Source organism: Chelmon rostratus, chromosome 1 (assembly GCF_017976325.1).
Source record: "Chelmon rostratus isolate fCheRos1 chromosome 1, fCheRos1.pri, whole genome shotgun sequence".
NCBI lineage: Eukaryota > Metazoa > Chordata > Actinopteri > Chaetodontiformes > Chaetodontidae > Chelmon > Chelmon rostratus.
The window spans coordinates 16036022-16062593 of record NC_055658.1 but is presented as its reverse complement, the minus strand read 5'-3'; the positions used below and the strand labels follow the sequence as shown (position 1 = coordinate 16062593).

General features: G+C 40.4%; 3 protein-coding genes and 2 non-coding genes across 6 annotated transcripts; all 5 read right to left on the bottom strand.

The window, feature by feature from the left end:
- Window positions 1–1573: 1573 nt before the first annotated feature.
- rpl13 (ribosomal protein L13) lies at window positions 1574–6503 on the bottom strand. The gene is made up of 6 exons (XM_041934162.1): window positions 6467–6503; window positions 5874–5991; window positions 5024–5165; window positions 3213–3386; window positions 2219–2275; window positions 1574–1780 (listed from the first exon to the last, which is right to left on the bottom strand). The coding sequence occupies exons 2-6, from the start codon at window positions 5975–5977 to the stop codon at window positions 1622–1624; spliced, it is 636 nt and encodes a 211-aa protein (XP_041790096.1). The 5' UTR covers window positions 5978–5991; window positions 6467–6503; the 3' UTR covers window positions 1574–1621.
- On the bottom strand, window positions 1921–1999 carry LOC121611404. The gene has a single exon (XR_006007099.1). It is a non-coding gene; the product is annotated as a small nucleolar RNA MBII-202 (small nucleolar RNA).
- On the bottom strand, window positions 3486–3564 carry LOC121611411. Its single transcript, XR_006007100.1, has one exon. It is a non-coding gene; the product is annotated as a small nucleolar RNA MBII-202 (small nucleolar RNA).
- Window positions 6504–9626: 3123 nt separating the features above from the next.
- On the bottom strand, window positions 9627–14637 carry gcshb (glycine cleavage system protein H (aminomethyl carrier), b). Its single transcript, XM_041937039.1, has 5 exons — window positions 14423–14637; window positions 13290–13369; window positions 10427–10490; window positions 10195–10326; window positions 9627–10068 (listed from the first exon to the last, which is right to left on the bottom strand). The coding sequence occupies exons 1-5, from the start codon at window positions 14571–14573 to the stop codon at window positions 9974–9976; spliced, it is 522 nt and encodes a 173-aa protein (XP_041792973.1). The 5' UTR covers window positions 14574–14637; the 3' UTR covers window positions 9627–9973.
- Window positions 14638–17328: 2691 nt separating this feature from the next.
- kars1 (lysyl-tRNA synthetase 1) lies at window positions 17329–26526 on the bottom strand. 2 transcript variants are annotated; one of them, XM_041934084.1, is made up of 15 exons: window positions 26461–26526; window positions 25496–25663; window positions 25116–25257; window positions 24850–25015; window positions 24657–24750; window positions 24101–24287; window positions 22780–22905; window positions 22492–22611; window positions 22133–22295; window positions 19816–19989; window positions 19525–19610; window positions 19343–19428; window positions 19129–19255; window positions 18849–18992; window positions 17329–18019 (listed from the first exon to the last, which is right to left on the bottom strand). In XM_041934084.1, the coding sequence occupies exons 2-15, from the start codon at window positions 25633–25635 to the stop codon at window positions 17945–17947; spliced, it is 1830 nt and encodes a 609-aa protein (XP_041790018.1). In that variant the 5' UTR covers window positions 25636–25663; window positions 26461–26526; the 3' UTR covers window positions 17329–17944. The 2 variants fall into 2 exon arrangements, with proteins under 2 accessions (XP_041790018.1, XP_041790026.1); XM_041934092.1 differs by lacking the exon at window positions 25496–25663 and having other exon boundaries at window positions 26461–26522.
- Window positions 26527–26572: the final 46 nt, after the last annotated feature.

Below are 26572 nucleotides of genomic sequence, written 5' to 3'. Positions count from 1 at the left end.
CTGCCTGCACATAACGTTCTGTATGAAAATGAAATTCAACTTTGCCCTCCCTCTGCAGCAGCTGACTGTAAAAATGTCCCACTGGGATGAGATTTTTTTTATTGCATTCCCCCTCTCCTGACCTCCTCCACCTCTCCTGTGCATTAACATGCTGTACGTACAAGTCTTTTAATATTCTAATAACCTCTCATGTTTAAGAGGCTCTACCTGGTTTAGACTCTTCAACTCGTTAAAATGTGAGTTGACCCGACAAGTTTGAATTTGCAGACATCAGATTCTGTCTGCAGTTTTCTGCTACTAACTGCTGAGTTTCTGACATACGTTAATCTGCTAAGAGGCTGTTCAATTGTCTGCTAATTACACTGTTAATAGCCAGCTTTCAAAAAATCCAGCTGTTTGGAAATTGATTCACATTCCTCAGTTACAGTAAAAAAAAAAAAGAAAGAAAAAAAGAAAACTACTCTTAAATGCCTTTAGTTTCCACTAATGAGTTATATTTTGTGTCTCTAGTGCCACCTACTGCTGTCATTATGAGCCTAATGTAGACACTGAATCTTAAATTCAGGTTTTATTTCATAGCTTGCACACTTGACACTGATGTCAATGTATAATCAGATAAACCTGTAAGTACAGCGATTGGGGAAAATTTATATAATTTATTTTTGTATTTTGTACCATCAACTGCTCCCATATCACTCCACAGCTGTCCAAGGTTGAGACATTGTATCAGTTACTGCAAAATGAGACTTGATTATGTATTTTATATGGCTTTTTCACAGACGATGGGGCTATTCTGAAAAGCACAGGTCTACATAAAATTCATGTCTGAATTCCATTTAGCTGCATCACTTTCATGATCCTGGTGCATGTTAGTACTCTGCATGAGTGAGACACTTGAGTGCAGATGTCAGTGTAATTAATACCACCTGTACTTTTCCTACAATTACAAGGGAAAAGGTTTTATGTGAGAAAGGCCTATTTATACAAACCCAATTAGACAAAAGTTGGGAAACTGAAGGATGTAAAAAAAAAACCTGAATGCAATCATTTGCAGATGAACTGTTTCCCAACTTTTAGTGTTCCTGAGTTCATGCTGTGACATCCTTTATACAATCATGTGTGCACAAATTGGTGAATCTTGTTCCATCCTCGCTTGTGAACACATGATTGTATAAAGGATGTCACTGCATGAACTCAGGATTGGATTCAGGTTTGCACGAACAGGCTGCGATGTGCTTTTAGCAGTTGGGTTTTTCTATGGATTGTGTTTTGTTCTTTATCTTCTGGTCTCAAAGCAACATTATGGTTGAAATAATTTTCTATATATTGCAAATACTGGTTACAAGTTTACAGACCATGGTCAAATACTAGGAGCTCCAATCTGAACCCAACAGTTATTTCAACACATTTTGATACCATCTATAGATTTGATCTTGTTGTGTTGATAATTCAAGTATTTACAAGACGCAATGCATTCGCCCCAGTCTGTTGTGAGCCTCTATTCCATTAAGTCCCCTTATCTATGGCTATATCACAAAAACCCTAAGGAGATCATAATCAAGACATTGTCACATTTATCTTTTTAAACACTTTATTTTGCAAAGTTCCATAGTGACTATTTTCACTTCTTCTTTTCCACGTCCTGCTCGGCAGCCTCTTTGGCTCTCTTGGCACGGATGCCAAAAAGACGAGCGTTGGCGCGGGCCATACGCAGGCTGGCGAAAGCCTTGAAATTCTTCTCGTCCTCAGAGATAACCCGGGCCTTCTCTTTCTTGTGCACCTGGAAGAGAAGGACAATAGTAAAGACATTGCACCATTTCCATCTACTGCCAAATTACAAAATCAATTTAAAATTGAGACACAAAAAGTGCAATTTTATGGTATTAAAGTTTTGGGGCAACCAACTTGCTTTCTTAGTTTGATTTTAAAACGCAGTCATCAGAAAAAGGGTTCAAATGTTTCATCAAAGAAATACAGAGATTCCGGAGATTTGTCATCATGTGACTGCTGTGATTCAAAGCAAACAGATTCTTGTATTTCTGAATGGTCGTCACTGACAACATGACAGCCAATGCATGAATGTCAAATGACATAATCCAGCCAGTTCAATGTTAACTGCTGTGCTTATCCCGTTTATTTCCAGTGAGCTCATTATTATCCATCTTAATTTATAACACATGATGGGTTCTAGTGGAATCTCCAAGAAATTAAAACTCACAGTTTTGATGGGCATGACTGGACCAGTGAGCTGAGTGGCCATCTTCAGTTCCTCCTCCTGAAAAGATCAAGAACAGTTAATTCTCTAAAGCAACAAAAAACGTCCATGGCTCGCTATGAGACAGACACACATGTTGATAACATTTGGGTGCTACGCATTTCAAAAAGGGCTCAATAAGGCTGATTATTCATTTTCAACCAGAGTGATCCACTTGCAGACTGATTGGATGACAATGTAAAGGGATCTAATTTTCATGAGTAACAGAAGAAGTGCTGATTTTACCTATCAGCATCACAATCTCACAAAAACCCCTCTCAAATTCATGGATGAATTAGTTTTCGTATTTGATTGAATTTGAAAAGTTCACCAGCATGTCCTCGGTTTCATTCAGTAACCTCATGTCCCATGCAGTCTAATAAAAGCTCCTGACACATCTCATCGAATAATCCTGTAAAATGGCATTTAGAATGCAAATTATGATCTTTCACTGAAGGTTTGCAGCTGTCACAAAGAGTTTAACTTCATAAACAGTGTCATGCAGAGATTAGAGAGGAACTGTTATCAGTCCACTGCATGTAGAAAAGTTCAAAAACCAAAAGACACACAGATTAGGGCTAAATCTTTGAGCTCCCTCAAAGACAAATCACTACACTTGGTTTCATTATTTCAAAACACATGAGGAAGACATTCTCATGTTGGACAGGTTTCTTTTAGCTTAATACAATACTCAGTTATGTGTAAAAGCTTTTGTATTAATTTTAAAAAGATGGAGTAACAGTAAGTCATCTAAAAATACACTTTTGACAGATGACTGACTCCTACTGACCACATGCCTTTGTTGAATGTTTTAACACTCTTCTGTCTCAGGAAAATGAGCCAAACAATCTCAATGTGAAAGTTCATTAACAACAATAGAATTCACATGTTTTAAAGATTGGATCTGAAGCTTCTTTGGAATTGTGTGCTCACGTGACAACTTGAAAAAGAAACTTACGGTGCTGTCTCCCTTCTTGGGAGCAGAAGCCTTCCTGGGGAACAGGATGAGTTTGGAGCGGTACTCCTTCAGACGCTGCACATTGGCCTGCAGAGATTCTGTGGATCTGTTGCGACGGCGGGGGTCAACAGAGATGCCAATGGTGCGGGCTGTCTTTTTGTGGATGCCAGCTGCCTGCAGGGAGGAGCCCAGAACATCGGGAGTTAAAACATAATAACCTCTGATTTGGATGTAACGTCTACTACATAAGAGAGCCATTCAGTTTGGTTTTCTATTTGGAGTAAGCAGTCATCAGAAAAGGGGTTCAAAGTATTCATCAAGTGATTACAGAGATTCCGGAGATTTGTCATCATCTGACTGCTGTAACACAAAACTACTAAATATTTCAGAGCACGTCTGCCAACAGTCAGTGGTAACATGCCTGCCCACGCACTTGACATGTTATTGTCCACTTTTCCAGTTTAATGGCAAGCTCGCAGCTCAGTATTTACATGGCCAACAATTAGTGTACTTACATACAGCCTGACTGGCTTAAGTTTTAGTCAGGATATTGATTATCTGGTTTATTAACATAATGTTACTTAAAAGGGGCATACTTTGTTTACATATCCTGAAGAATGTTAATGATAAATAAATTCACTCAATTATATCCCGTTAATAATTCAACACTTCAACCCAATAGGCTGGGACACAGTGCTCTCCACTCCCTCCCACAGTTAAATTTATTGGCCAGGAATATCTTGTGTGTCCATTTTTTAAAGGCTGACATTTTACAGAAAATTGATGCAATGTTTGCTCACAGACAATCTGGTTGATGTGGTGGAACAAACTCTAGGATGTGACTTGACTCCACTACATATGGGCTTTTGATTGTCAATACAACTTAAATAGCAATTGGTGGTTGAAATTAAGGGTTCTTATTCCTAAAGATGAGGTCTGACAGAAACGTAGAAACTATATTCACACACACACCGTAACCTGTAAAAAGCAGATATCAATTTTAAAAAATTGCCATCATTCTTGTTTGAGCCTACTTCTTATGAAGGAAAACAAAAAACAAGTCCAAATGTTATGGGATGATACACATCAACAATCATTTAGCCTTACTCCCACAATAGGTAAGTACAGGGGAGGAAAGGTAAGATACACTTTGGCAAGAACAACAAGTCTTTGAGCAGCACTTTGTGTTCTTCTGCAGCTACAGAGTTTTTTGGTTGGGTGGGAAGCATGATTCATCACAGAAAGGTTAAGCCTCTTCTGTTGCACAGTAAACAGCAAGAGCATTTCCCAGGTGGAGGTCACCTTGATAAACAATAGCTTCTAGGGTCTCGGTCATGCCTACATACAGTTAAAAGGTCCAGTGTGTAGGATTTAGGGGGATCTGCTGGCAGAAATGTAATATGATACTCAAACATATTTTCGTTAGCATAGAATCACCAGAAAATATGAACTGTTGTTTTGACACCTTAGAATGGGCTCTTTACATCTACAGAGGGAGCGGGTTCTCTTCCAGGGAGTCCCCCATGTTCCTACAGTGGCCCAAAACAGACAAACCACTGGCTCTAGAGACAGCCTTTCACGGTCACCATATGGGAGGCTGAGACGAGGTGTGTTCAGCTGGTTGCAATCTCACTGCTAAATGCCAGTAAATCTTACATGCTGGACCTTCAAGTTTCTACCCAACTACTCAACAGACACCACCATGCTTTTTTTCCACCTTAGGCAGTAATGGATTAACACAGTTAAGAGCAACATTGCTGATCGATTATTCCTGCATACAAAACAAATTACAGACAACTACAAAGTATTACCTTAAGTTCCTCCAGGGTGAAGCCACGTCCACCACGAACCTTGGTGTGGTACCTGATAGTGGGACACCTGACCTGTGGCCTCAGTGGTCCAGCAACAGGGCGGGGAGCGATGAGGCGGGCCTTGGCTTGACGAGCCTTTCGCCTAAAGCCAGAGGCATCTCAGTTAAACTACATTCCTTTTCAGTTTCAGGAACTTAACTACAATACCGTGCTGGGAAAAAGGCTGCAAGTCACATAAAGCAACGACACAGCATGTTAATGCTGGTTTAATGAAAATCATGGTGCTTACACACATCCCATCCTCAATATAACAAGGGAGCCCTGATACTTTCACTGAACAGACCATCTTCTATTTAAAAAAATCCACATTAAGGCAAAAACACATCTTGTGTGTTTCCAGTCAGTACATACTGATTTGCCAACAATAAAAGAAATGTATATTTATTTGCTAGTCCATGGCATGAACAAAAAGAGAAATCACAGCTTGGACAGTTAAAACTCTCACATCCAGTACATCACTACATGTTCATCCATGCACACATGCTGATCTAGCTGGCATTTAACACTAGGAAAACGTCTCATTAATTGTAATCTATGCATTGTTTTAGAAATACGTATTCTCATAATTGAAATCACTATTGGGGGACTAGCTGACTGTGCTCATGTTGTCTGGATTCACGTTCTCTGCTAATTATCTTGTCTGTTAACTACATCATTATCATGCGTATCTGAGCAGTACTTTAAAGCATATTGTCACCAAAGTTTGTCGGTGCTACTCATTCATGTCGCGACTGGAGGGCGCGTTAGCTCTAGTTAGCTCCGTCTCCCCGGAGCACAAGGGAGCTCTCACCTGCGGATCTTCCTGGCTGGCTGGTTGAACCAGGTGCGCACTCTTTTCTGCCAGTCTTTGTGGAAGTGAGGGTTCAAGATCATTCCATTCCGGCTGGGGGCCATGGCTGCCTACTTCCCTGCAACACAGCGTGGCACACGCACATGAGTATCCTGTCATGCCGGCACACAATCATTCCATACAGAGCTAATGTTACGTCTGACATGCTAAGCTAGCAGGTTATCAGCCTATTGGTTCTTCGATTGTTCCACGTTAACGGCTACTACATGCCACAGTTACTACTCTCTTCCATTTCGGCATTCGCTACATATGCTCACTTTTATTTTTGACGAACACTACTAAAATATGGGGCTATAAAAGTTGGCCTGTAACGGCAATGCTAACAGGCACACACAAACACCACTTGACCGGGGATCAACACTAACACAGAGGCTGTTTAGCAATATAACGAGGATATGAGTGACAATAGTCACCTTATTACAAAGGTGACAAATTGCACTATCTCGGGCTGTAAGTGAAATTAACAAATGTCAATAAAATTCCAAGGATTAAGGTAGATTCTTTCTAAATCTGTCGAGAAAAAAATCTCATACCTACTAGGGAGGAAAATGGCCGAAAGGAAAAAGGAAGTTGTCATGCGGTGCATTGTGGGATATATGTTAACCAGCCAATGACGAATGGATGTTATCAAAGAGTGTATACTGTAACGGAGGACTATCCGAACAAGAGCAAGCCGATAACAAGTAAAATGGAACAAAATATTTGTGTTTATTAAATGTAAGAACATGTAACATATTATTTGATGATTGTAATGAAATACACATAATCAAGCTATTTGTTGGTAAAGCAGGTTGTATATCTTTTAAAATAAGTTCTGCATGGGACACGCGCACAACCGCAAAACAAAGGGCTTATCTTTATTTTTCCAAAAAGATAAATATGCGCTAAAACATTAACTTACTTAACCAAGCGCAGGGGGGAATTATTGTTCCTTTAAGCAAAACCGGAAGTAAGACCGCATTCATCTCTAACTTTGTTATGTTGCAGGAAAAAGAAAAAGAAAAAAGGATAGTAACCGAATAATAACACTTGGATGCCCTCAAAGCCTCTTAATACGTGTGCAATATGATTACATATATTGTTTGTTTGTTTTTTAAATAGAATTTGTGTTTGCAGAGCTTTAGTAGTCTGAGCTCATGTCGCTTCAGTTTTTATTTATCAATTTGCGAGATATTTATTTGAATTATTTGATTTTGTCATTTTGTGTTCACAAGTTTGATACAGTACTTTTTGTACATTACAATAAGAGGTGAAGTGTTTGTACTGGCCACTAGATGTAGACCTAGCACCTTTCATCATAAGTCAGCAGTAGTCTAGGCTGTGTTTGACATTGCCTTGTAGTCACTTACTATACTGGCTTCAGATAGAACTGCAGATTATTTTCTTCAAGTTATGACTTCACTTTATGATAACAGGGTGTAACTGTAAGCATGTGCCTGTATTTGGAAATGACCACAGACCAAACTTTGAAACTGGTTATTTCTAAATGTTAAATGCTAGTCTTGAAAGACTGTTAAAAACCATATGTGTGTGTGTGATGTGTCTTATTTACCATTGTGTCAGAAATGTGAGTTAAATTAAATCAAACTGTCACATAAAAGCTACAGCAGATCATGAACCAGGTGGGTCAGTTGGCCCAGGTCTTCAGGTAGGTCAGAACAGGGATCATTTACAAGTACGTGCCCAGGGGCCCATTGTCTCATAATCCCTCCATGATGCAGCAACATCAAAAACCCTGGAACATCAGCCTCCTCATAACAAAGCAAGGCTTGCATCTCCATGTGCTGTGGGCACAGAGGTTGGTGGAAGGAACCCTGCTCCATAAATCGACATAATAAAAACACGTTTACTCATTTTCTGGGATTTAATTTATAATCACATGCTACAAACTTCGCCTCCTGATGTCAGTGGGCCACTTAAAAAATCTCCTTATGAGTCAAATAATGTTGAATGAAAAATGAATTAACAAGGCTTTCATGATGATATGATCATTGTCTCCCTCTTGCCTGTGCTGTCTGTGACATGTCTCTTTCCATTAATAACAGCCTATTAAAACTATTATAACTACTAAAATTAGATATTAAGTGTATTTTTTGGTTAAATGAAAGTTATCACTATATAGACAAGCATGATTCCATTGAATAATGTCCAGTGAGAAACATGCTGTCTTCACTTAGAGACTACTTGTACAGAGGAGTAGAGAGGACTGATAGAGAGCGTGGTCACATGGTGCAACGACAATCACCTGAAGCTCAATATCAGCAAAACCAATGAGGCTGTGGTGGTACACAATGCCTCATATATGGATGTCGCTGCAAAGAAGCTACAAACGCTTCACACACATTTTCAGCACAATAATGGCCAGAAGTGTTTTTGCTGAATATTATGATGTCACAGTGAAGTTGACCTTTGACCTTTTGGATAGAAAATTACATCACTTCATCATTTTATCTTATGAGACATTTGTGTGACATTTTGTCACAGTGTATGAATTATTGAGCTATGGCCAAAACAATTCCTGTACTGTTACTGTCCAACATATTTCTTTATATTATAGATATTATCATATTTCAGCACTATATGTTGAGAAATGCATGGTGGTTCAGAAATCTTCAACATTTAAAACTGTGCGCCACTTAGACTGCCTTGGTTCTTATGCATCAATTAAATACACATCATCCACAGGATCTATTGCGCATCATGTGTGACTTATTCCGAGTGTATCTGACACTTCTTTGTCTTCCCAGGGGAGCTGGATCATGGATGCCTGTGCATCAAGCCTGTGCTTCCTGAAGTTTCAGTAGATTCTCATTGCGCTGAATAAGCCAGGCCTGCTTGGAGCGAGGCGGAGGGCATACAAACCACCGCAGCGATCCAGAGGATTTAGAGAGGAGCATCTGTATCTATTTCCTGAGTGGCCTTTTCATTCAGTTGACACCCTCATATTTACTTCTCTTCCTGAAATGCATCCAAATGTTGTCTTATTTAAATACATTTGTAAAGCCTGATAAGGAAAAAGAACTGGAACCATGGACTCAATCGATCAGAGTATATGACAACAAATAGGTTGTTAAATGGCAGCAGCAGACACTGTGAAACTGTGAAATAAATCTGTATTTTAACAGCATCATGTTTTATCATTTTGGAAAAGGACCCTCAAGTGGAGAGAGGCAAAGTGTGAGAAGGCATCAGTATGGAAAAATGTGCAGTTTTTTGAATCGGAGGCTACACAAATAGATCAGAGGAACAGACCTCCATGTCGAGAGGAAGTTATTGTGAGGACATTTGGACACAATATAAATTATCTAAAAGGAATATTGAATGAACTCAAGGTGTGATTTCTACTCTCAGTGACTGTAACCACTGATGACAGTATTCTGGTAAGTAGGTTTTAGGCAGTAAAACCTATTACAGCTCTCATTTTCTTTGGTCAGCCCGAAAGTGCAGGTTTTTGTTCAGTCACTGATTCTAAAACCATCGCTTCATTAATCATTGATCAACTAGCTTCTGCAATCTCTGCCTATCTGCACCTGAGGGCAGAGGTCAAGGTGTGTGGAACTATAACCAGCAAAAAGAAGCAGCATGCTCTGTCAGCACATGTGTAGCAACATGACACGAACATGTCTATGACACATCATACATTGGCACCAACACCATCACACACACATATCTCTGCATGTTTACTGTATTTGTCAAAAATGCAAGACTATAAAATTGTAAGAACAGTTTTATTCAATGAATGTGACACAGCACTTACAATCACTTTCTAGTCTTTTACCACATCTGTGCACATTTAAAATGAAGCAAAGCACCAGATAAAGGCCCAATAACACTGAAACATCTTGATATTATGAGCCCTTTAGGTTGGCTAGTAGCTAAACAAATCCTAAGTGGAAGGTGTTACTCAGGATTTTCAATTATTTTGATTCCAGTATCAAAATAAATACCACAGATAAGAGTGTCACACAAGATGTTAGTAACCCTGCCTACTAGTCTTTGATTGCAATTCCATCATAAAACAGCACAGGGAGTTTAGCGATTTATTCCAGCGACTTAATGAATTTATCATACGCAGGTTGGTCCATGAGGCCATCGAGCTCTTCTGGCTTTTCAATCGTCATCTTGATTAGCCACCCTGAAAAGCAAGAGTAGATATTCTAAAAGCCACAAGCGTATGAGTTCTCTTAACCAAGCAGTTCGATTATTCTGGTTTGGCAACATGTCATCTGCCTTAGCAACAACATGATTGCGAGACACTTACCCTCCGCATAGCAGGCTTTATTCACAAGTCCAGGATTCTCTGTCAGCTCTGTGTTGATTTCAGTCACTTCCCCTGTCAGGGGTGAGTATAGCTCACTGGCAGCCTTCACGCTTTCCAAGGCACCAAACTCCTCTACAACACACAGAGACAAAGAGTGACAGTTATCGCACTGCTGGTCTCAGTTACTGTGTAGGAAATATCTAAAAATATGCTGTGTATTCAAGGCTCTCACCCATTTGTTCAAGTCTTTGGCCAACTTCAGGGAGTCCACAGTACACCACATCACCTAACGCTTCCTAAAATGATAAAAGAAAAACTGCAAGAATTATAGCCTACATAAATCACTATACTATACTGACTAAAAGCAATAATCTAATAATGTCTTAAATGCAATTCTGTATTTTGAAAGAATTAAGATGTCTATATTCTAAATTTGTTATTGCCAACAAATCCAATAAAAAGCGCAAAACCAAATATGCAACCATCTCTCAATACAATACAATTATTTCTCCAAAATGACTGTGGCTCTCCACCCAAATACTGAGTACATCAATACTTTTTAAAAGAACAACAATAATAATAAACAGCTGGGGACTGTAGGTTTTGGCAAATATTACTCAAACAGGAGTAAACAGTGCATTTGCTGGGGACTATTTTCAGGGGTGGATGAATACACATTTTGCACAGCAGCAGGACGGTGTATGTGTGATTGATGAAAATAAACAGCAGTGCCCATGTTCACAGTAATGAAGGAACATGTTACCCAGTGCAACAGTGTGGCTCATCAAACAATGGAGGTCTATGGTGCAGAGGAATATATTTCAGGATATTTAAGGCTTTGGCTACACAGACAGTACTTGCTCGTATAGTGGTTTTGATTTTTCTTAAAGTGTATCTCATATGTTACAGGGATACTTTTATTCTAAAAGGCAGCATAGGGTCAGGTTTGCAGGGTGATCAATGTAGTCAAAAGTAGCACTGAGAAATCGCACTAATTCAGAAAGGCAGTTTCATAGGGTTGCAATAGTGACACAATCTGCTGAGATTACTGCCTCAGAGAAATTAACTGTATGTAACTCAGTCATACAGCTAATAACAGTCAGTCTGATCAATTATTTTGAAGCACAGACATGAGACCTATCGATATCACGAAGATGTAAAACATTGTCCTGTCCATTCATATACATTAATCTGGAGCAGCTGTACCTATGGATACTGACAGGTTCAGGTTTATATTTTATCTTAAAATACGAGTTTTTATATTGGCAGTGAGTGGATATATTGTCCTAGGCCATCAGAATTTATTGTACTATTCAGAACTCAAGTTCCTTTATTATCTATATATTACTTTATAATACAGGTAAAATGTTAGAAGTATTATAGGAGATTGTATTATACACTGTATAAACGTTGTCTGTGATCCCTTGGTTGGTGAATTCATGAAACTGACCTAGCGAGGGATGGCACTCAAATGAGACTCAAATGTAGTGGCTGGAGTAAGATTTTCTACTCAGCGATACGAAGTGGGAAAGCAAGCTAGTCTCCATACCTACTTACACAGCATGTGGGGAAGTAGACTAATGTGTGGGCCTCATATGCATGAATGTACAAATGTTTCTCCTTGAGAATAATAAATGATAAACACAAGATGTGTGCTATGATTAATCCTACACATTTTAACTAACCCACAATGATTGATGAATGTCAGTGTGGTTTATGGTTGCACAGTATGTTTGCTTATAGTCAAAATGTTCCCTTTGGAGACTGTAGGAAACTGCATTCATTTCTGGCTTTAACAGGCAAGAGTCAAGATAAGGATTGTGAGACCCTGAAATTGCTAAAAAAATTCTGCAAAAAAACATAAAAAGGGCAATAATGGGCCAGCATACAGGTAGCAGCATTAGAGAAAGCTCTGCTGTTGCTGTGTGTCAAGGCTTTGCCATCATTGCTTCAGCCCATAAATTAAGCCTTCTTCTGTGGTGAAACATGGATCATGGCCACTTGCTTGCACCCACTTAATGTCAGTGAGTCTAAAAGTCATTTGCCTTGAACACACAAATTACAGCATTTTCCAGAGTCATTCTTAAATGTATGTTTTTTTTAATCATTTTATAACACATTAGCAGCCTGAATTCTATAAAAGAAATACCATTAAGCAAATATGCTGCATATTAGTTTTAACTAAAACCAGTTTTCTATACAGTTTGCTCTTTTGTTCTATGAGGCTATATTGAGTCCATTCTTTATGTGGTGGATGACATTTAATTTTCAGTTCACCTTTCCAAGCTGCTGTGGGTCCACATGGCCAGAGGTTTGCTCAAAGTTCACAATATTATTAATTGAGTCCACACTTTGCTCAGAAGTCATCAGATCCACCGCTCATGAGCATGTCTTTCTGAGTGCAGTGGAGATATGAGGGTTAACGAATATAGACAGAAGCAGCAGAAATGCTGCAAAGAGGACATGTCTGAACACTGTCAGCCTGGCATTCAGATCATGTGAGTCGCACAAAATATTGGAGATGTGGGCAGCTTTTTAGTGAAACAATTAGCGTTTGACAATGCAAATCATTTTCGCTGCAGATATCACATTCCATTAGCAGTGTCGTTTTAGAAACAAGCAACGCCGAACGCAGCAGACCGAGTTCCTGCTCCATGTGTTCACATCACCATCTGGCATCACTTTAAACTATGACAATAAACTGACAGAACTCTTGACCGGTCAGAGCAGCGATAAAATCGTATGAGCTTTTGATTCCAGTGGCTGTGTGGCAAACCTGTGCCTGCTCAACATGTGAAAACAACGCCTCGAATTATACATTACTATGCATTTAAGGCAACGACAAAAGACACCCTTCTTCTTTCAAAGCATTAAACATCTGAAGTGCCTGCCCCTGAGACTTTGTTCACACCGCTGCAGTTTGACAGTAATCAATTGCCTCAAACAATGGAGATAAAACAGTACAGTTGCTGCAGGTGAGGACAAAGTGCAGTCCTGAACTGCATACGCTGCGTTCATTAGCACAACTATTTTTACACTGAAATCAGCAATCAAATGTGCCATAAATCAATGATTAATGAGACCCAACAACCCACCTGAGCATAATTGCTGATACCAACTGTGCCAACGCCGCCTTCCACTCGCACCCACTCATGCTTATCTGTGAACTTCAGGGCTGCGGAGAGAACAAGGGAATAAGTTAGTTTGGAACAGATGAGTCAGGAAGAACCATGATTTTAAAAAATAATAACATGTGGTGCTACGATGAGTTTAATATATAGAGTCAAGTGTGCCCACTAGTGTCAACGGACATGCATGTCCAAAGAACACCTCACTGTACTATGGACCTACTAAGCTGAACAGTCGCAGTTTCTTATGCAACACCATGCGCTTAGAAATAAAGAACATCTGTAGTTTTCTGGTTGCAATGAGACAATCTCAAAAAGAGAGCGAGAGAGAGAGATAGAGTCTTTCGATTTTGTGCTCATGCTGACATCTTTACAATACCCTGAGGAAAGAACCACAATGCCTCAACAACTGCCTGTGCTGGCATCAGGCCATGCAGAAAAATACAGGTTTGAACCAGATTGTGAACTGTGGGAGATGCTGATGCATGGCTGGGGACAGCAGGATTAGTCCTGAGAGCTGAATATTCCTGCTGCAAAGGGCTGAAGAGATGGTTTTCTAATGATTGAACTGGGTGAGAGCCGCTAAAAACAGCATTAACATTTCACCTGGCTGCCATCTGCGAGGAAGAATAATGAATGAACACGGAGGAAACAATCCAGGTCTTGACATTTTTGAGTACATGCACACACGAATTTCATGGCACCACGGCTGTCTGTGGCGCACATCCAGAATCATGGCTGACTTTGGTTTAATAAGACACTACATGGCGCACGAGACTTGGGTAATCTGATGTCCATGGTCATTAATTAACATCACAATTTGGAGCTCGTGGCTTGACTGTCTTCCAGTGACATCTGCCGTGTTGTACACTTCAGGCAACATAACAAAGTTTTTTGCGCTTCAGCAGCCTCCTCCAAGTCGAGCTCAAACTTTCCGCATTCCTCTGCTCCGCGGTGGGAAAGTGATACAAAGTGAATGAGTGTTTTTTCGCCCACTGCACACAGACAGGAATGTGCGCACAGCCCTCATGTACTATGTAACAGTGCAGCTGCACTGGGCAGCCGTGTTTACTACGTGTTGTTTTTTTTATTATTATTACCTGTGGACAGGGCCGAGGTCGTGCTCAGTGTCCGCGGAGAGCCGCTCCTCCACAGCAGCCGGGTCGCTGAACGCTGCGCTGCGGACGACAGCTGAGGCAGCCTGGGGGAAAAGTTTGCGGAGAGGCACCGCAGCGCCGCTCTCATCGCCATCTTCACTCCGTGTGTGTCCACCCTTTAATCCAGTGCACATTACACTTGACCGCGGGGGCGCGCACCATCCCGCTCGTCGCGGGCTCGCGCCGGGAGGGAGGGAGGGTGAGTGTGTGGGATGGATGGAGGGAGGGTGAGTTAACGTGTGTGGCCTTTAAGAAGTTGGTATATACAGATTTATTATTATTATTTCAGCTGCAGCAATTTAGACTGTTTTATGATTATATTTTTTTGGAATTAATGGAATATTATTACTGATGCATTAACATGTAAGGAGCATATTAATACTGTAGTCCAGCTAGAGCTAATTCTAGATATTTTATATATACTGTTGGATAGTTTCATGTACAACAAGATAGAAACTGATGTATGTTTTGCATGTATAATCCAAATGTGTAAAGTAACGAGTAATTGTAGCTGTCAGATAAGTGTAGGGGAGTGAAAAGTACAGTATTTTAATCTGCAATGTAGTGAAGTACAAGTACTCTTACTACTTAAATGTACTTTCCTCCATTGCAATTTAATGCATTTAGAAACAAAAAGATGGGGCCTTTTCACCACGACTGCCCAACACAGTAAAAGCAGTTAGAAGAGCAATATACATATACCACATTCACATTTTTTTGTGTCTGCATAACTGTGCACACACATAAGAGCATGCAGGTCAAACTGAACAAGTATCATGACTGCATACTAATTCAGTACAGACCCTGATTGCAGTGCAGCTTGCTGAAAAATGACCCTTTTAGCAGACACACATCTGTGTCCTGTTCTAAAATGAATATCCTGCTGTTTGTGTGTGTGTTAGGGGTCTCTTAAAGTGATAAACCCCCAGAATTATCACCTGATGTTAAAGTTTTGCTCAGCTCATCCATTTAGTTTGGGATCCCAATTATGAACACATAAACTCATGAAATGCATCTGTGCTCATTTACATGAGAACTGTAAGTACCGTTTTGAGGTAGTTTCCTCCTCCTCCCTGTAGCACCTTAAAAGTCGCTGTTCTGCTTCAAAGAAGTCTTATGAGGATATCTGGCCATCAGTCCAGGTGAGGATTATGTCTCATGGCTGGTGACTGATACCGTGAAATCAGATCTGATTACACACTGAGTTTTGGAAAAAGAATCATCAAAAGTGTCCTGATGGACGTTTTTAAAGGTTGAGATAAGAACTTCTACACACTGCAGCACCAGAAAAACCAGGCCTTTGAAACAGGCTCAGCCCTGTGAGGTGTCTTAACAGGGTGTAGCCCTCTCAGTTTTATTTTTGGCCCCTCTGTTTAAGCATCTATAGAAAAATAGCAAAAGCAACAAAATGATTGGCCAAGATACATTTGACTACTGTTTATTTGTAGTTTCAGAACCATGGACTGTACTGTTTATCATGTGTGAGGATTTTGAAACAGTGGCCTTCTGTTATTGTCATTTAGCCTTTCTGAAGCTATAGCATATTGCATTCAATTTATGATTTTTTTTTTTTAAACTGTCCCCTCACATTTTTTAACAGCCCCCTGCTTTGAAAGCAAGATGTTGGAGCATGTGTTGCTCCAAAAGGAGGCAAAGAAATCCATTAAAAAACAAGTCTTCCTTTAAAATCTCAAACGCCTCGAGAGTAAGAAATCAAACTGAGTGGGGAACTGAGCCAGCCACTGACCAGCCACAGAGCCTCACTCACGCTGAGTGAGGCTCTGTCTAACACCCACCTGTCTAGTGATGGGCTGATGGAGGATTTGAAGATTGCCTTGGTGGCCTGCAGCCTCATTGCCAAAGATATCATCAGCTACCTCAAGGCTGCTTTGAGCGTTGTGGCAGACACCCTGCCTGGAGATGAGATTGCATCTGCAGGAGGAGCCAGCTCGGATCAGGATGGAGGTCCTCTCTGCAAAGATTGCCACAGTGCCACCTACAGCTACAGAGCCTCAAGAGAAAAAAGGACAAGTTGCTCTGTTGGCTCTATAAACTGTAAGCTGTCTACAAACTATGAGCTACAGCATCCAGAGTTTTCCAGATATTTTGTTATGACACTGATTACTGGACTGGGAGCCAATATAAGTGCTGGAGTATTGTGTTGAGGTTTGTGACTTTTGTCCAGTGTGCTTCTGTGTTTGTGCGAGAGTGTGTGATCCGAGCCTGTTAATTAAGGATTTTGGGACTGGCTGTCTCCTTCTGTTTGGCTGGAAATGTGTTTTCTCCTGTTTTCGTTTTACTCTATGGACTAAGGTTTAGTAAATGTCTTTGTGTGTGTTTCACATAGGTTAGCAAGCACTTCTTGAGGAAATATTTTCTTCATTATTTTGTCTTGGTTCAGGAGCCTAAACAGTGTTTTTATTCTTTAAAATAATTGCAACACAGAAATTGTGGAAAAGACATTAACTGTACGTATGAATATGACTTACTTATAAATGGTGAAGTTTCACATAATATTTTGCAATTTAATTGAAAAAGAAGGGTCACGTTTCTCATAATTGTGGTTGAGTTCAGTCGACACTGGTCAGACTGTTGACAGGTTACATCTCCATAATTTAACCCACCAAATCTAGTTTTATGACACTTAAACCAAGATACTGGTGACAACATATACAATGTGTGCTGCATGCTTATTGCTGATATCCAATTTGGCTGAAATGGAAACCAAAAACAAAGTCAGGAATTTAGGGGCTGCTTAGGTTCTTTGTCATGAAACTCTACAGGCTCTTGAAATTTGTAGATTTTTTCTGTGTAAACAGGCCATTAACATCACAAGACAATGAACAACGTAGATTCATATGCATTTAATTCAAACATACCCATGTTTGGCAGAGGAATTTGTGGAGTCCATCTTGATAAATCTCAGACAAAGAATACAAACAGACCTGGTAAAAACAGATGAATATACCGAGACCACTCAAATATCAGATGTGCTTGAGCTTTATTATTATATGGTGTATCTTATCTATTTGGTAGCCAGAATCGAGCACCTTGAAGTATCTCAAAGTATGTTCAAAAGTATTTCATCCATGTCTGCATACATCAGCAGATCACACATGACTTCCTGATTAAATACCATTTAATCAGGAAGTCATACCATTTACTGTCTGGATGACAACAAGGACTAAAATGTCTCCTTACAGTCAAACAAGAAGGACACAGCAAATGTTATCGCAAAAGTGTAAGAAATACAAAAGCCAAAAACAAATTCAATTTGTTCATTCATTGTTGTTTGCCAGTCAACCGTATACATGAGACAAGATGATTAACGACAGTAAGGATCAAACAGAGACCAACACTGATAACACATAAAACCAGCGGACTCCACTGATGACCACAGTGAGGTAAAGGCTCCATACGGCTCCTGCACAGATCTGACAGCAGGAGAAATCAGAGGTCATGGCGTTAGACGGAGGTGCCCTCTGTAGGTGCTGATGTCTTGTTGTCGTCAGGTTTCATGGCAGGGAACAGCAACACTTCCTGTGAAAGGACAAAAACATTTTTCCCTTACAGCATGAACATAAAAACGAGTCCACATCTGCTCTACAGATGTTGGCAGTTCATGTGCAAGGAATTTGTTTTCTTGATGATGTTATCTCGCGTTTGCCGCTCTTCATCATGTCTTCTTCTTTGGATTTCATTCTGAACACAGCCTACAGGTCCCGAGAGGACAATGCAATGAGGGAAGGTGCCATGTGGTCGCACAAAGTACATCGTCAGCATCAAGCCACTTTTGTTTTAAGTCTCCTTTTATTGTAATTTGATACTTTGAATAAGTCCTTTTATAACTACAGTAAGTCTAACATTCATTTTTTGACATCGTTTACCTGAAGGAAACATTAAACAATTAGTTTGGAACTGTGTACACTCCTAGAAAAACAGCTGAATGACTTCAGCAAGACTCCTGTCATGTCATATGGTTGGTTGATCTGATTGGTTTAAGTTAGCTCGTGATAGACGGTTATAGGCAGATGGTTCATCCAATCACCTGCCAAGTGTTTTTTTGAAAGTGTCTGCCAGTTTCCAGGAACGGCTTCTCAGATGGTTCTGTGTAAAAAACCACCTGATGCGTCAGGTTAGGGGTGAGTCACCCTGGGGAAAGAATGTTGGTATTGGCACATGTTAGCATGCGAGATTTCTTTTTCCCAGATTGACACCCTGCCTTTAATCGCGTGGAAACTCAGATCAGAAAATACTTTAAGTCATTCTGTAAGACAATGACAAACAACCTATTTTGTCATTGAGGTATAAGGACTTAATGCATCAATTAATCATGGATTATTGCATCACGATTGGACGACAGCTTTACCTTGATGTTGTTGGAGTCAGTGAGGAACATGGCAAGACGATCGATGCCCATCCCCCAGCCGGCAGTTGGTGGCAGTCCGTATTCCAGTGCAGTGCAGAAGGTCTCATCAATGAACATGGCTTCATCGTCACCCTCAGCTTTGTTCTGAAAAGCAGCCAGCTCAAATTATTGACACGGACTGATAAACCCGCTCACACAACAGAAAGGAGCCTGAACCTACATGAGTAGAAGGGGGGAGGAAAAAAACCCACAAAAAAACAGTCTAGGTTTACATGCATACCTTGGCTTGCTGCTCGAAGAGCTCCCTCTGTCTAATTGGATCATTCAACTCAGTGTAAGCATTGCAGACTTCCTTCTTCATCACAAAGAGTTCAAAACGCTCTGTTAGGCCTTTCTCTGATCTGTGCCTGTAACAATTGAGGAAGTGTCAGTGTGATCCCCGAACGTCACATTTTTAAATAATAAACATGAGGCTGAAGCAAGACGATTCTCACCATTTTGCTAAGGGACTCATGATTTGAGGGTGATCGCAGATGAATGTGGGGTTGATACAGGTGACCTCAAGGAAATCTCCAACCAACTGTAGAAGAAAACAAGTCATTGGTAGTAAAAAAAAAAAAAAAAGAGAAACAGCAATAAACTGTACAAAAGATTACAATGTTCATCAATCGAGCACCTTGTCAAGGAGGCGTGCAGTGGTTCTAGGTGGAGGACATTCAACTCCTTTCTGTGCACACAGGTCGTCAAAGAATTTACGTGTCTCTGAGGACCAAAGCATGAAAGAAAAACGTGAGGAGAAATAAGAAATGACTGATTACTGAACAACAAAACCTACATTTGTGAGAGACACAGGGAGAGATGGAGAAAGAGAATGTCACAGAGGCAATGTGGTTAATTTAAATGGAGAAAATAGGGTTAAAAACATCAAAGAAAAGAAGAAGACAAAAGCTTTTCTACAGATTCTCACCATCACTGTTGTAGCTGTCAGTCGGAGGGAATTTGACTCCCATAATCTTCTCCAGGTCGTGGGTCATGCTCACTCTTCTGAATGGTGGAGTGAAGTCAATCTCATAGGCCTGTCCCTCTGGACCATCAGGGTGATAGGTCACCTTGTATCCTCCAGTGATGTGCTTCACCATTCCTGTAGCAAACAGGAGAGGCAGCACTGAGTTAAAGAGAGCAGTTTCCCTATTTGTTCACTGTACACTTTTCCTGCACATCCCAAGTGTCTGACCAGTGACACAACCGGTAAGATGGTGAGAATGACCAGGGATCTGATTGATATTTGAAAATATACAATAAATTCCTGTTGAGATAATGCCATCCTCAATGACATGGATACGAATGAATACATTGCATAGTATGTGTTTCTATATAAATGTCCCCAGGCAACCAGCACATTACTGGCCCCTTTTATAGGTGTAAACAGTTTTGCTCTTAATGCATTTCATACTGTGACTTGCTGTGAAGACAAAAGTGAAACCTAAACCACATTTTTGGGTTCCAAGACTTTCTGTGCCTTGACTGAGCCGCAAGTTGTGCACTGTTTCAACAAAGAAGTGACATTTTTAGTAAAGACATAGTTGAGGCTAGGATTTCAGTCAGGATTTGATTTTTTTTTTTTAATTAGATTTTTTTTAATGACTGTGCCATCAGCCTTCAGCCACTGTGGCCTTCATCCCTGGAACAGTCTGTGGCTCTGATAGCTGGACATTTTTTAAAGAAACCTTGACAACCCTTCGTTTTAAATACTATTTAACCATTGTGTTTATTTCTTTTTTATTGACTTTTATTCACCTTGACTTTTTACTGACCTTTTATTGATCTACTGTCAATACAATGGAGGGTTTTACAGACAAAAGAATGATTAACACCGAGCTGATACACCAATAAGTGCCCAGGCCATGAGAAGATGCACAAACATCTGAGGGATACACTTAAAGCTAAACTGGACCTTTGTGAAAACAGCCACAAGACTCAGGAAGAACACCAAAACTGCAGGCGGTGAAGAAAAGAGAACAATCGCAACAACATTTCATACATGTCTGGAGTATTGGAGAAACTTAGGAGGATTTCAACAAACACAGCATCCCTGTGTTTTTCAAACCCAGCAATACACGACGACAGAAACTGTTCCACGCATGCAGTGAGGAATAAACGGACTTCTAGATCAGGGAAACTAAACAAGCATTAAACAAAGGCATGGCTGAACACAGTAGGGTCAAGACTCAGGAGTTTACCTGAAAGACAGGGACAGGGATAAGGAGGACAGATAGTTTGAAAGAGGAATGAAGGAGGCTAAAAAACAGAGAGACCATCTCTCAGCAGAGGAGGAGGTCAATGACAACACTTAACACCACCTACAATGCTGTCCTTTCACTTCTTGCCAGGAGAAACATTTACAGTTGGCCTCAGGTGACTCCAAGAACTCAGACAACTGCCGTTACACAACCAAGAGCACTGACGAACCAGGTGGCATCAATGACCTTGAAAATGACCTCACAGAGATCATATACCAGGGACTATCCACCAGGCAGTTAGAACTGAAGAAGCCCCTTGGATGAGAGGTGGAATGTTTTCACATTTCTACAACCAAGTCCAGTTGCCCTTGATTCATTGGATTACCTTGACCTGTATTACTGAGAATCACAGACATCTCCTGACAGAGATGAGTTTTTTTGTATGTGGGCAAGGCTGAGGGGAGGAATGCCACCTGACAGGGAGGCTCACCTCATGTCACTCTCCATGCTGATGCATGCAGCCGAAAATGTTTTAGTGCTTTCTGAATAATTTAGGCGTTGTAGTTTACGGGGCAGGGCTTTTAGTTCCTTTTACAAACTGGATTTTTAATAGATTTTTGCCACAGTTAACTACTGAAAAGCAAAACTTCTTTACAAGACTGGAAAAGCTTTTAGCTAATCACTACTGTTCTTTTTTGGTAGGTTAGTCAGCTTTCTATTTATTATTCTTTTGCGAGCCTGTTACATCTGGTCATAAAGCTGGCTATTCTCAGAAATGTAAATACAAAATCAGCTGCTCATTTCAGTACATAGTAGTACATAGAATTCACGGCAATAAAATAGGACCTAATCAATGTATCAGTACATTCTTTACTTTTCTGACTGAATTTATCTGAATTACAGATCATTTTCTCAGACTTTGGTTGACATCTGCCTATAGTGACATAAAACTGATAGTTGGACAGTCAAATCCCTGACAAGTCAAGAAGCAAACGGCCGCAAACCTTGAGGCAACCCTATAGCCTATGATGTGCGCTCACTTACCTGAGAGTAGTTTCTCTGTGATCTCCATCAAATCATGGTAATCAGCATATGCCATGTAGAATTCACAGGTGGTGAACTCTGGATTATGAGTAAGGTCGATGCCTTCATTCCTGAACTGGCGACCAATCTCATAAACTCTGTCCATTCCTCCAACCACAAGCATCTGTGGGAAAGATATGATGTATAGCATAAATATTTAGACAACAGAGAAATGTAGCTATAAAAAAATCTATGAATGTCTGTAGAAATAATAATAACAATACTAAAAACTCACAGGCACAACATTAAATTGATACACAAAATTTGCTAAAATAATCCCCCTGGAAGTTGAAGGATGGCTCTTGAGAGTGATGGATTACCTTGTGGTAGAGCTCAGGTGCGATCCTCATGTAGAGGTTCATATCCAGCTCATTGTGGTAAGTAACAAACGGACGGGCCACTGCTCCACCAGGGATAATGTTCATCATTGGTGTCTCAATCTAAAGCATCAACAAACATTATTCAGCAAAGCAGGCTGACACAGACTAATTTTAAATGCCTCAAATGTGCAACAAATGTACAAACTATTAGAGAGACCGTGTTTGTAGAAAATCCATATTTTGTACAAACTCAAATCTAAATTTGTGTAAACAAACAACAATTCTTACTTCCAAAAATCCCAGCTGGTCCAGGAATTTGCGCAGGTATGTGATGATTTTGGCGCGGGTTATAAACTTCTGCCTCACATAGTCATTGAGAATCAAATCCAGGTAGCGCTGGCGGAATCGTGTTTCCTTTGAGAGAAAGATTACACATAGGTGAGAACAAATGCTTCAACATGAGTTGCGGTTATTGTAATGACAATTTGTCTTAACACGGGCTATTGTGACCAAATTCACAGTAAAATTAACATGACGTTTGAGGTTTTCTACTTCTGCAGCATCGCAACCACGACTGGCTGGTTGAAAAAAGAAAACACTAGTTTAGTGCTTAGCAGAAGAGTTTTGAACGTATGTAAAAATCACTTCTGCAAGATTCTTCTTCTTTCTCTGGTAAGTATAGAAAGATGAATCATATGCGTTCAACTGAGAGTACAGTTTCTGAAACAAACACAAATCTTTCAGATGACAATGTACCAGACAAACTGGAATTTCAATTTCATTACAAGATCAAACTTTCTCACAGCAGACTTGTCGTAACAGGAGAAATAGAATTACATTATGGGCGTATTTCCTTTTTAGGCGTGCCAGTAAAGTATGCAAGCCAGGCACAACATACTTATGCTGCCACTGCATGTGGAAGTCATCACACTCACTCCTCTATCTGTCATCTCAACAGTCAACATCTGCCATCATGCGTTCAGAGAAGGAAAAAAAACAAAACTAAAAACTGTGACAATGTTAAAGAGCTATGGTGCAATCTACTGCACAAACAGATTTTTTAAAATTCAGGTACATTTTTGTCCAACTGTCCAACAGGAGGAAAGCAATGTGCAACAATGCATTTTACATTTTCCCTCCCATTTTTGCAGCTCTACACTTTTGTTTTAGCCATGCGTTGGTCTATTTTCCCCGTCAGTGATGGTGAGGAATTGGTATCATTTAAAAACGTGATGTCAGTGCATACCCTCCATACCACAGCCCTGGCACCGGCAGGCCATTAGTATGCATCATGCATTCAGCCATCATTAATGTTATTAATTATACAGTACCTGTCAACTGTGGAAAAATGTCTACAAAGTGGTATCACAGTAACAACAAAGCTATGTGTAATTTTTTGCTATTACTACCATATCTTAAACCCCTGTTCAACTAGGACCTCAGTTTCAAATGCATGTCCTTTGCACTGCAAATGCTTAAGAAAAACTGTCACTGCCCTAATTGCATTGCAAATAGCGAGGGGTAAGAACTAGTCCATCTATTTTTTGATGTCAAATTTCACTTTATAAATGTGGTATTTGCAGAAATACCACATTGTGGTGGGCATTACCTTGTCTTTGAGGCCAAAGTGGAGGTGGGGCAACATGTGCAAACATGGTGACAGCAGGGTCAACTCAATGGGAATGATGCTCAACTCCCCCTTTTTGGTTTTCCCCGGGTTACCACGGACACCAATGATATCACCGCGGCGCAGTTTGTTGTTGATGAGAACAAAGTCCTCCTCAGACTTGTAGTTCCTGACAGAGCAAAAGAAGAAATGAATGCACTCTGAAGTACCCACATGGAGAAAAACAAGCATGATCTACGACATAACATTTCACAATACAGATTAGATAAGACTTTATTGATCTCACAATGGAGAAATTCACTACAAAATCCAAAAAGGTTGTCCGATGCAAAAAAGCTACATCAATCAACATATTCAGCGTGGTAGTGTGGATTTGTAAGGTGTCTCTGTCATAGGCTGTTTTCAATCAAAATTCATAAAAATGTGTGTAGTGAAACGTCAGATGATGATAGGTACACCCAAAAACCAAAAACGGTGAGCCAAGCCAACATATATAAATTATGTTTTTTGACTATGTCTATCATTCTGCATTCTGTACCTTGAGTTCGCCATAACTTGCAACTTGACACCTTCACCTCGCAGGTCATAGAAAAGAAGCTTGGCACCAGAAACCCTCTTGGCATGGACACGACCTGCCAATCATACATTAAGCTCAACAGGGAATCTATTGCTGGATTACACTGTACATACCAAACAGAAAATCATTAATCAGATCAGAAATATTCTGGTACCTGATACACTAAGGACAACATCAGTCAGCTGGTCTCCAGGCTGTAGATGATTGTATTTTTCGATGAACTCTGTAAGTGACAAGTCTACATGATACTTGTGTGGGTATGGGTCCTCTGCTGTGCCTTTCAGGTCCTGGACGGCCTGGGACCGGATCTTGAAGTATTGCTATGTTCGAAGGAAATAAATTTTATCATACAATTAAGTTCAAAAGATTGAGGATATAATATGTAACGAGTGAGGTATAATGACAATAGAAAAATCTCACGTTTGGATCTAGCGTCTCCTCATCCACACAGGCATTTTGTGCTGCCTGGTCATTGGATTCCTTCTTTTGCTCCTGTTGGTCTTTGACTTTGGCTTCTTTCTCAGCCGCCTTCTTCTCAGCTTTCATTCGTCTCTTCAGCTCACTGATAAGAAATATGGGAGCAATAAAAGATAGGTTAGATATTGAAATTTAAACTGGAATTTTATAGATGTTCACATCTGAACACCATTCCGGTGTGTAAAAATAAAGGTAAACCAGGGTCACGGCACAATCCACCAGGACAAAGATGCACAACAATCTATCATGTAGAACAGGGTCCACATTCGCTCTGATGACAAAAGGTTGGTTGTTTTTCTCACTGGAATGGAAAAGCCACCAACCTTTTGTCACCTCTCCAACGGTTCACGCAAATTTGAGTTGGGACTGCAGCTGTACATGGGGGGGCACATTTTAACCACTGTCCTCTGACCCCAAAGGCTTGGCACAGCTGCTGCCTGGCCGCTCTGACCAGACACAGCATGTTGAACTACCACAGCCAGCGAACACACCTGAGAAAAATAGACATATGCAAGGACAGTGTAGAGCATATACAGCAACCGATGTCTCTGGCCCACGAGGCAAGACTGAACACTGTCAGGTTTAATGTAACTCTACTGGTCTACACCAGGACCGAGCCTGAGCACAAACCCAGACAGCGGAGTAAAAACAATAAATAATATATAATAAAGTACGATGGTAAACTCGCAGAGAATATGACAACAGAGTAACTCAGGCTAACTTGTACTTTCGGTTAGCACAGCGAATGTGCCACAGATACAGACATAACATAGCGTTACTGCTAGCAAGTCAAGACGAACGAAAGACAACGCAATTGCCATTATTTAACTGTTTTGACACTTTCATGCGCTTAAAATACTAACAAAGTGCTCTGCTACAGTAAAAATGCCGCAATTAAATGTACCATATGTTAACACTAATATTTGACATAAGACGAAGCAACCGCACGATTACACGAACATTGAGAGAAGGACATTTCTTGGAATGTATTTTGGATGTTGTAGTTTTAGAGATTATTACACGGCACTATCCCAATTGGCTTCGGATCGCTTTCACGACTACAACAACCAGAGACACAAACGAAAAGAATCCTGGGATGTGTAGGCTTGTCTCCATATGGTACCCTCACTTCGGTATCGGCATCTAGTCACAACCAACATTTCAATGAGAGAGTGAAGCCAATGTGAAACGGTCAAATCTGTCGAACCAAGAGATTATTCGAGGTAAATAACACTACGCCAGGGGCTGAGAATAGTTTAAATCCGATGGAAGAAAAGAATAAGCTCACTTTTTGCTGAGTTTCCCTTCATCCACCGCTGTTACGTCAGCCATGTTGTCGATGCCGCGCTCGGAAAGATCAACTGATGTGCTCGCGCCGCAAAAACGCGAGAACTTGAAGG

Coding starts and splice junctions, on each gene's coding strand:
- rpl13 (XM_041934162.1), bottom strand. CDS start 5,977: ATGGCCCCCAGCCGGAATGGAATGATCTTGAACCCTCACTTCCACAAA. Junction 5,166..5,873: donor CCAGCCAGGAAGATCCGCAG/GTGAGAGCTCCC, acceptor CTCTGGCTTTAG/GCGAAAGGCTCGTCAAGCCA. Junction 2,276..3,212: donor CCAAGAAGGGAGACAGCACC/GTAAGTTTCTTT, acceptor TGATCTTTTCAG/GAGGAGGAACTGAAGATGGC.
- gcshb (XM_041937039.1), bottom strand. CDS start 14,573: ATGGCGATGAGAGCGGCGCTGCGGTGCCTCTCCGCAAACTTTTCCCCC. Junction 13,370..14,422: donor GACCTCGGCCCTGTCCACAG/GTAATAATAATA, acceptor TTCTCTCCGCAG/CCCTGAAGTTCACAGATAAG. Junction 10,491..13,289: donor GTATCAGCAATTATGCTCAG/GTGGGTTGTTGG, acceptor TTATCATTTTAG/GAAGCGTTAGGTGATGTGGT.
- kars1 (XM_041934084.1), bottom strand. CDS start 25,635: ATGCTGTGTCTGGTCAGAGCGGCCAGGCAGCAGCTGTGCCAAGCCTTT. Junction 22,296..22,491: donor CACCTGAGCTCTACCACAAG/GTAATCCATCAC, acceptor TCTTTCCCACAG/ATGCTTGTGGTTGGAGGAAT. Junction 18,020..18,848: donor CTGACTCCAACAACATCAAG/GTAAAGCTGTCG, acceptor GTCCTTTCACAG/GAAGTGTTGCTGTTCCCTGC.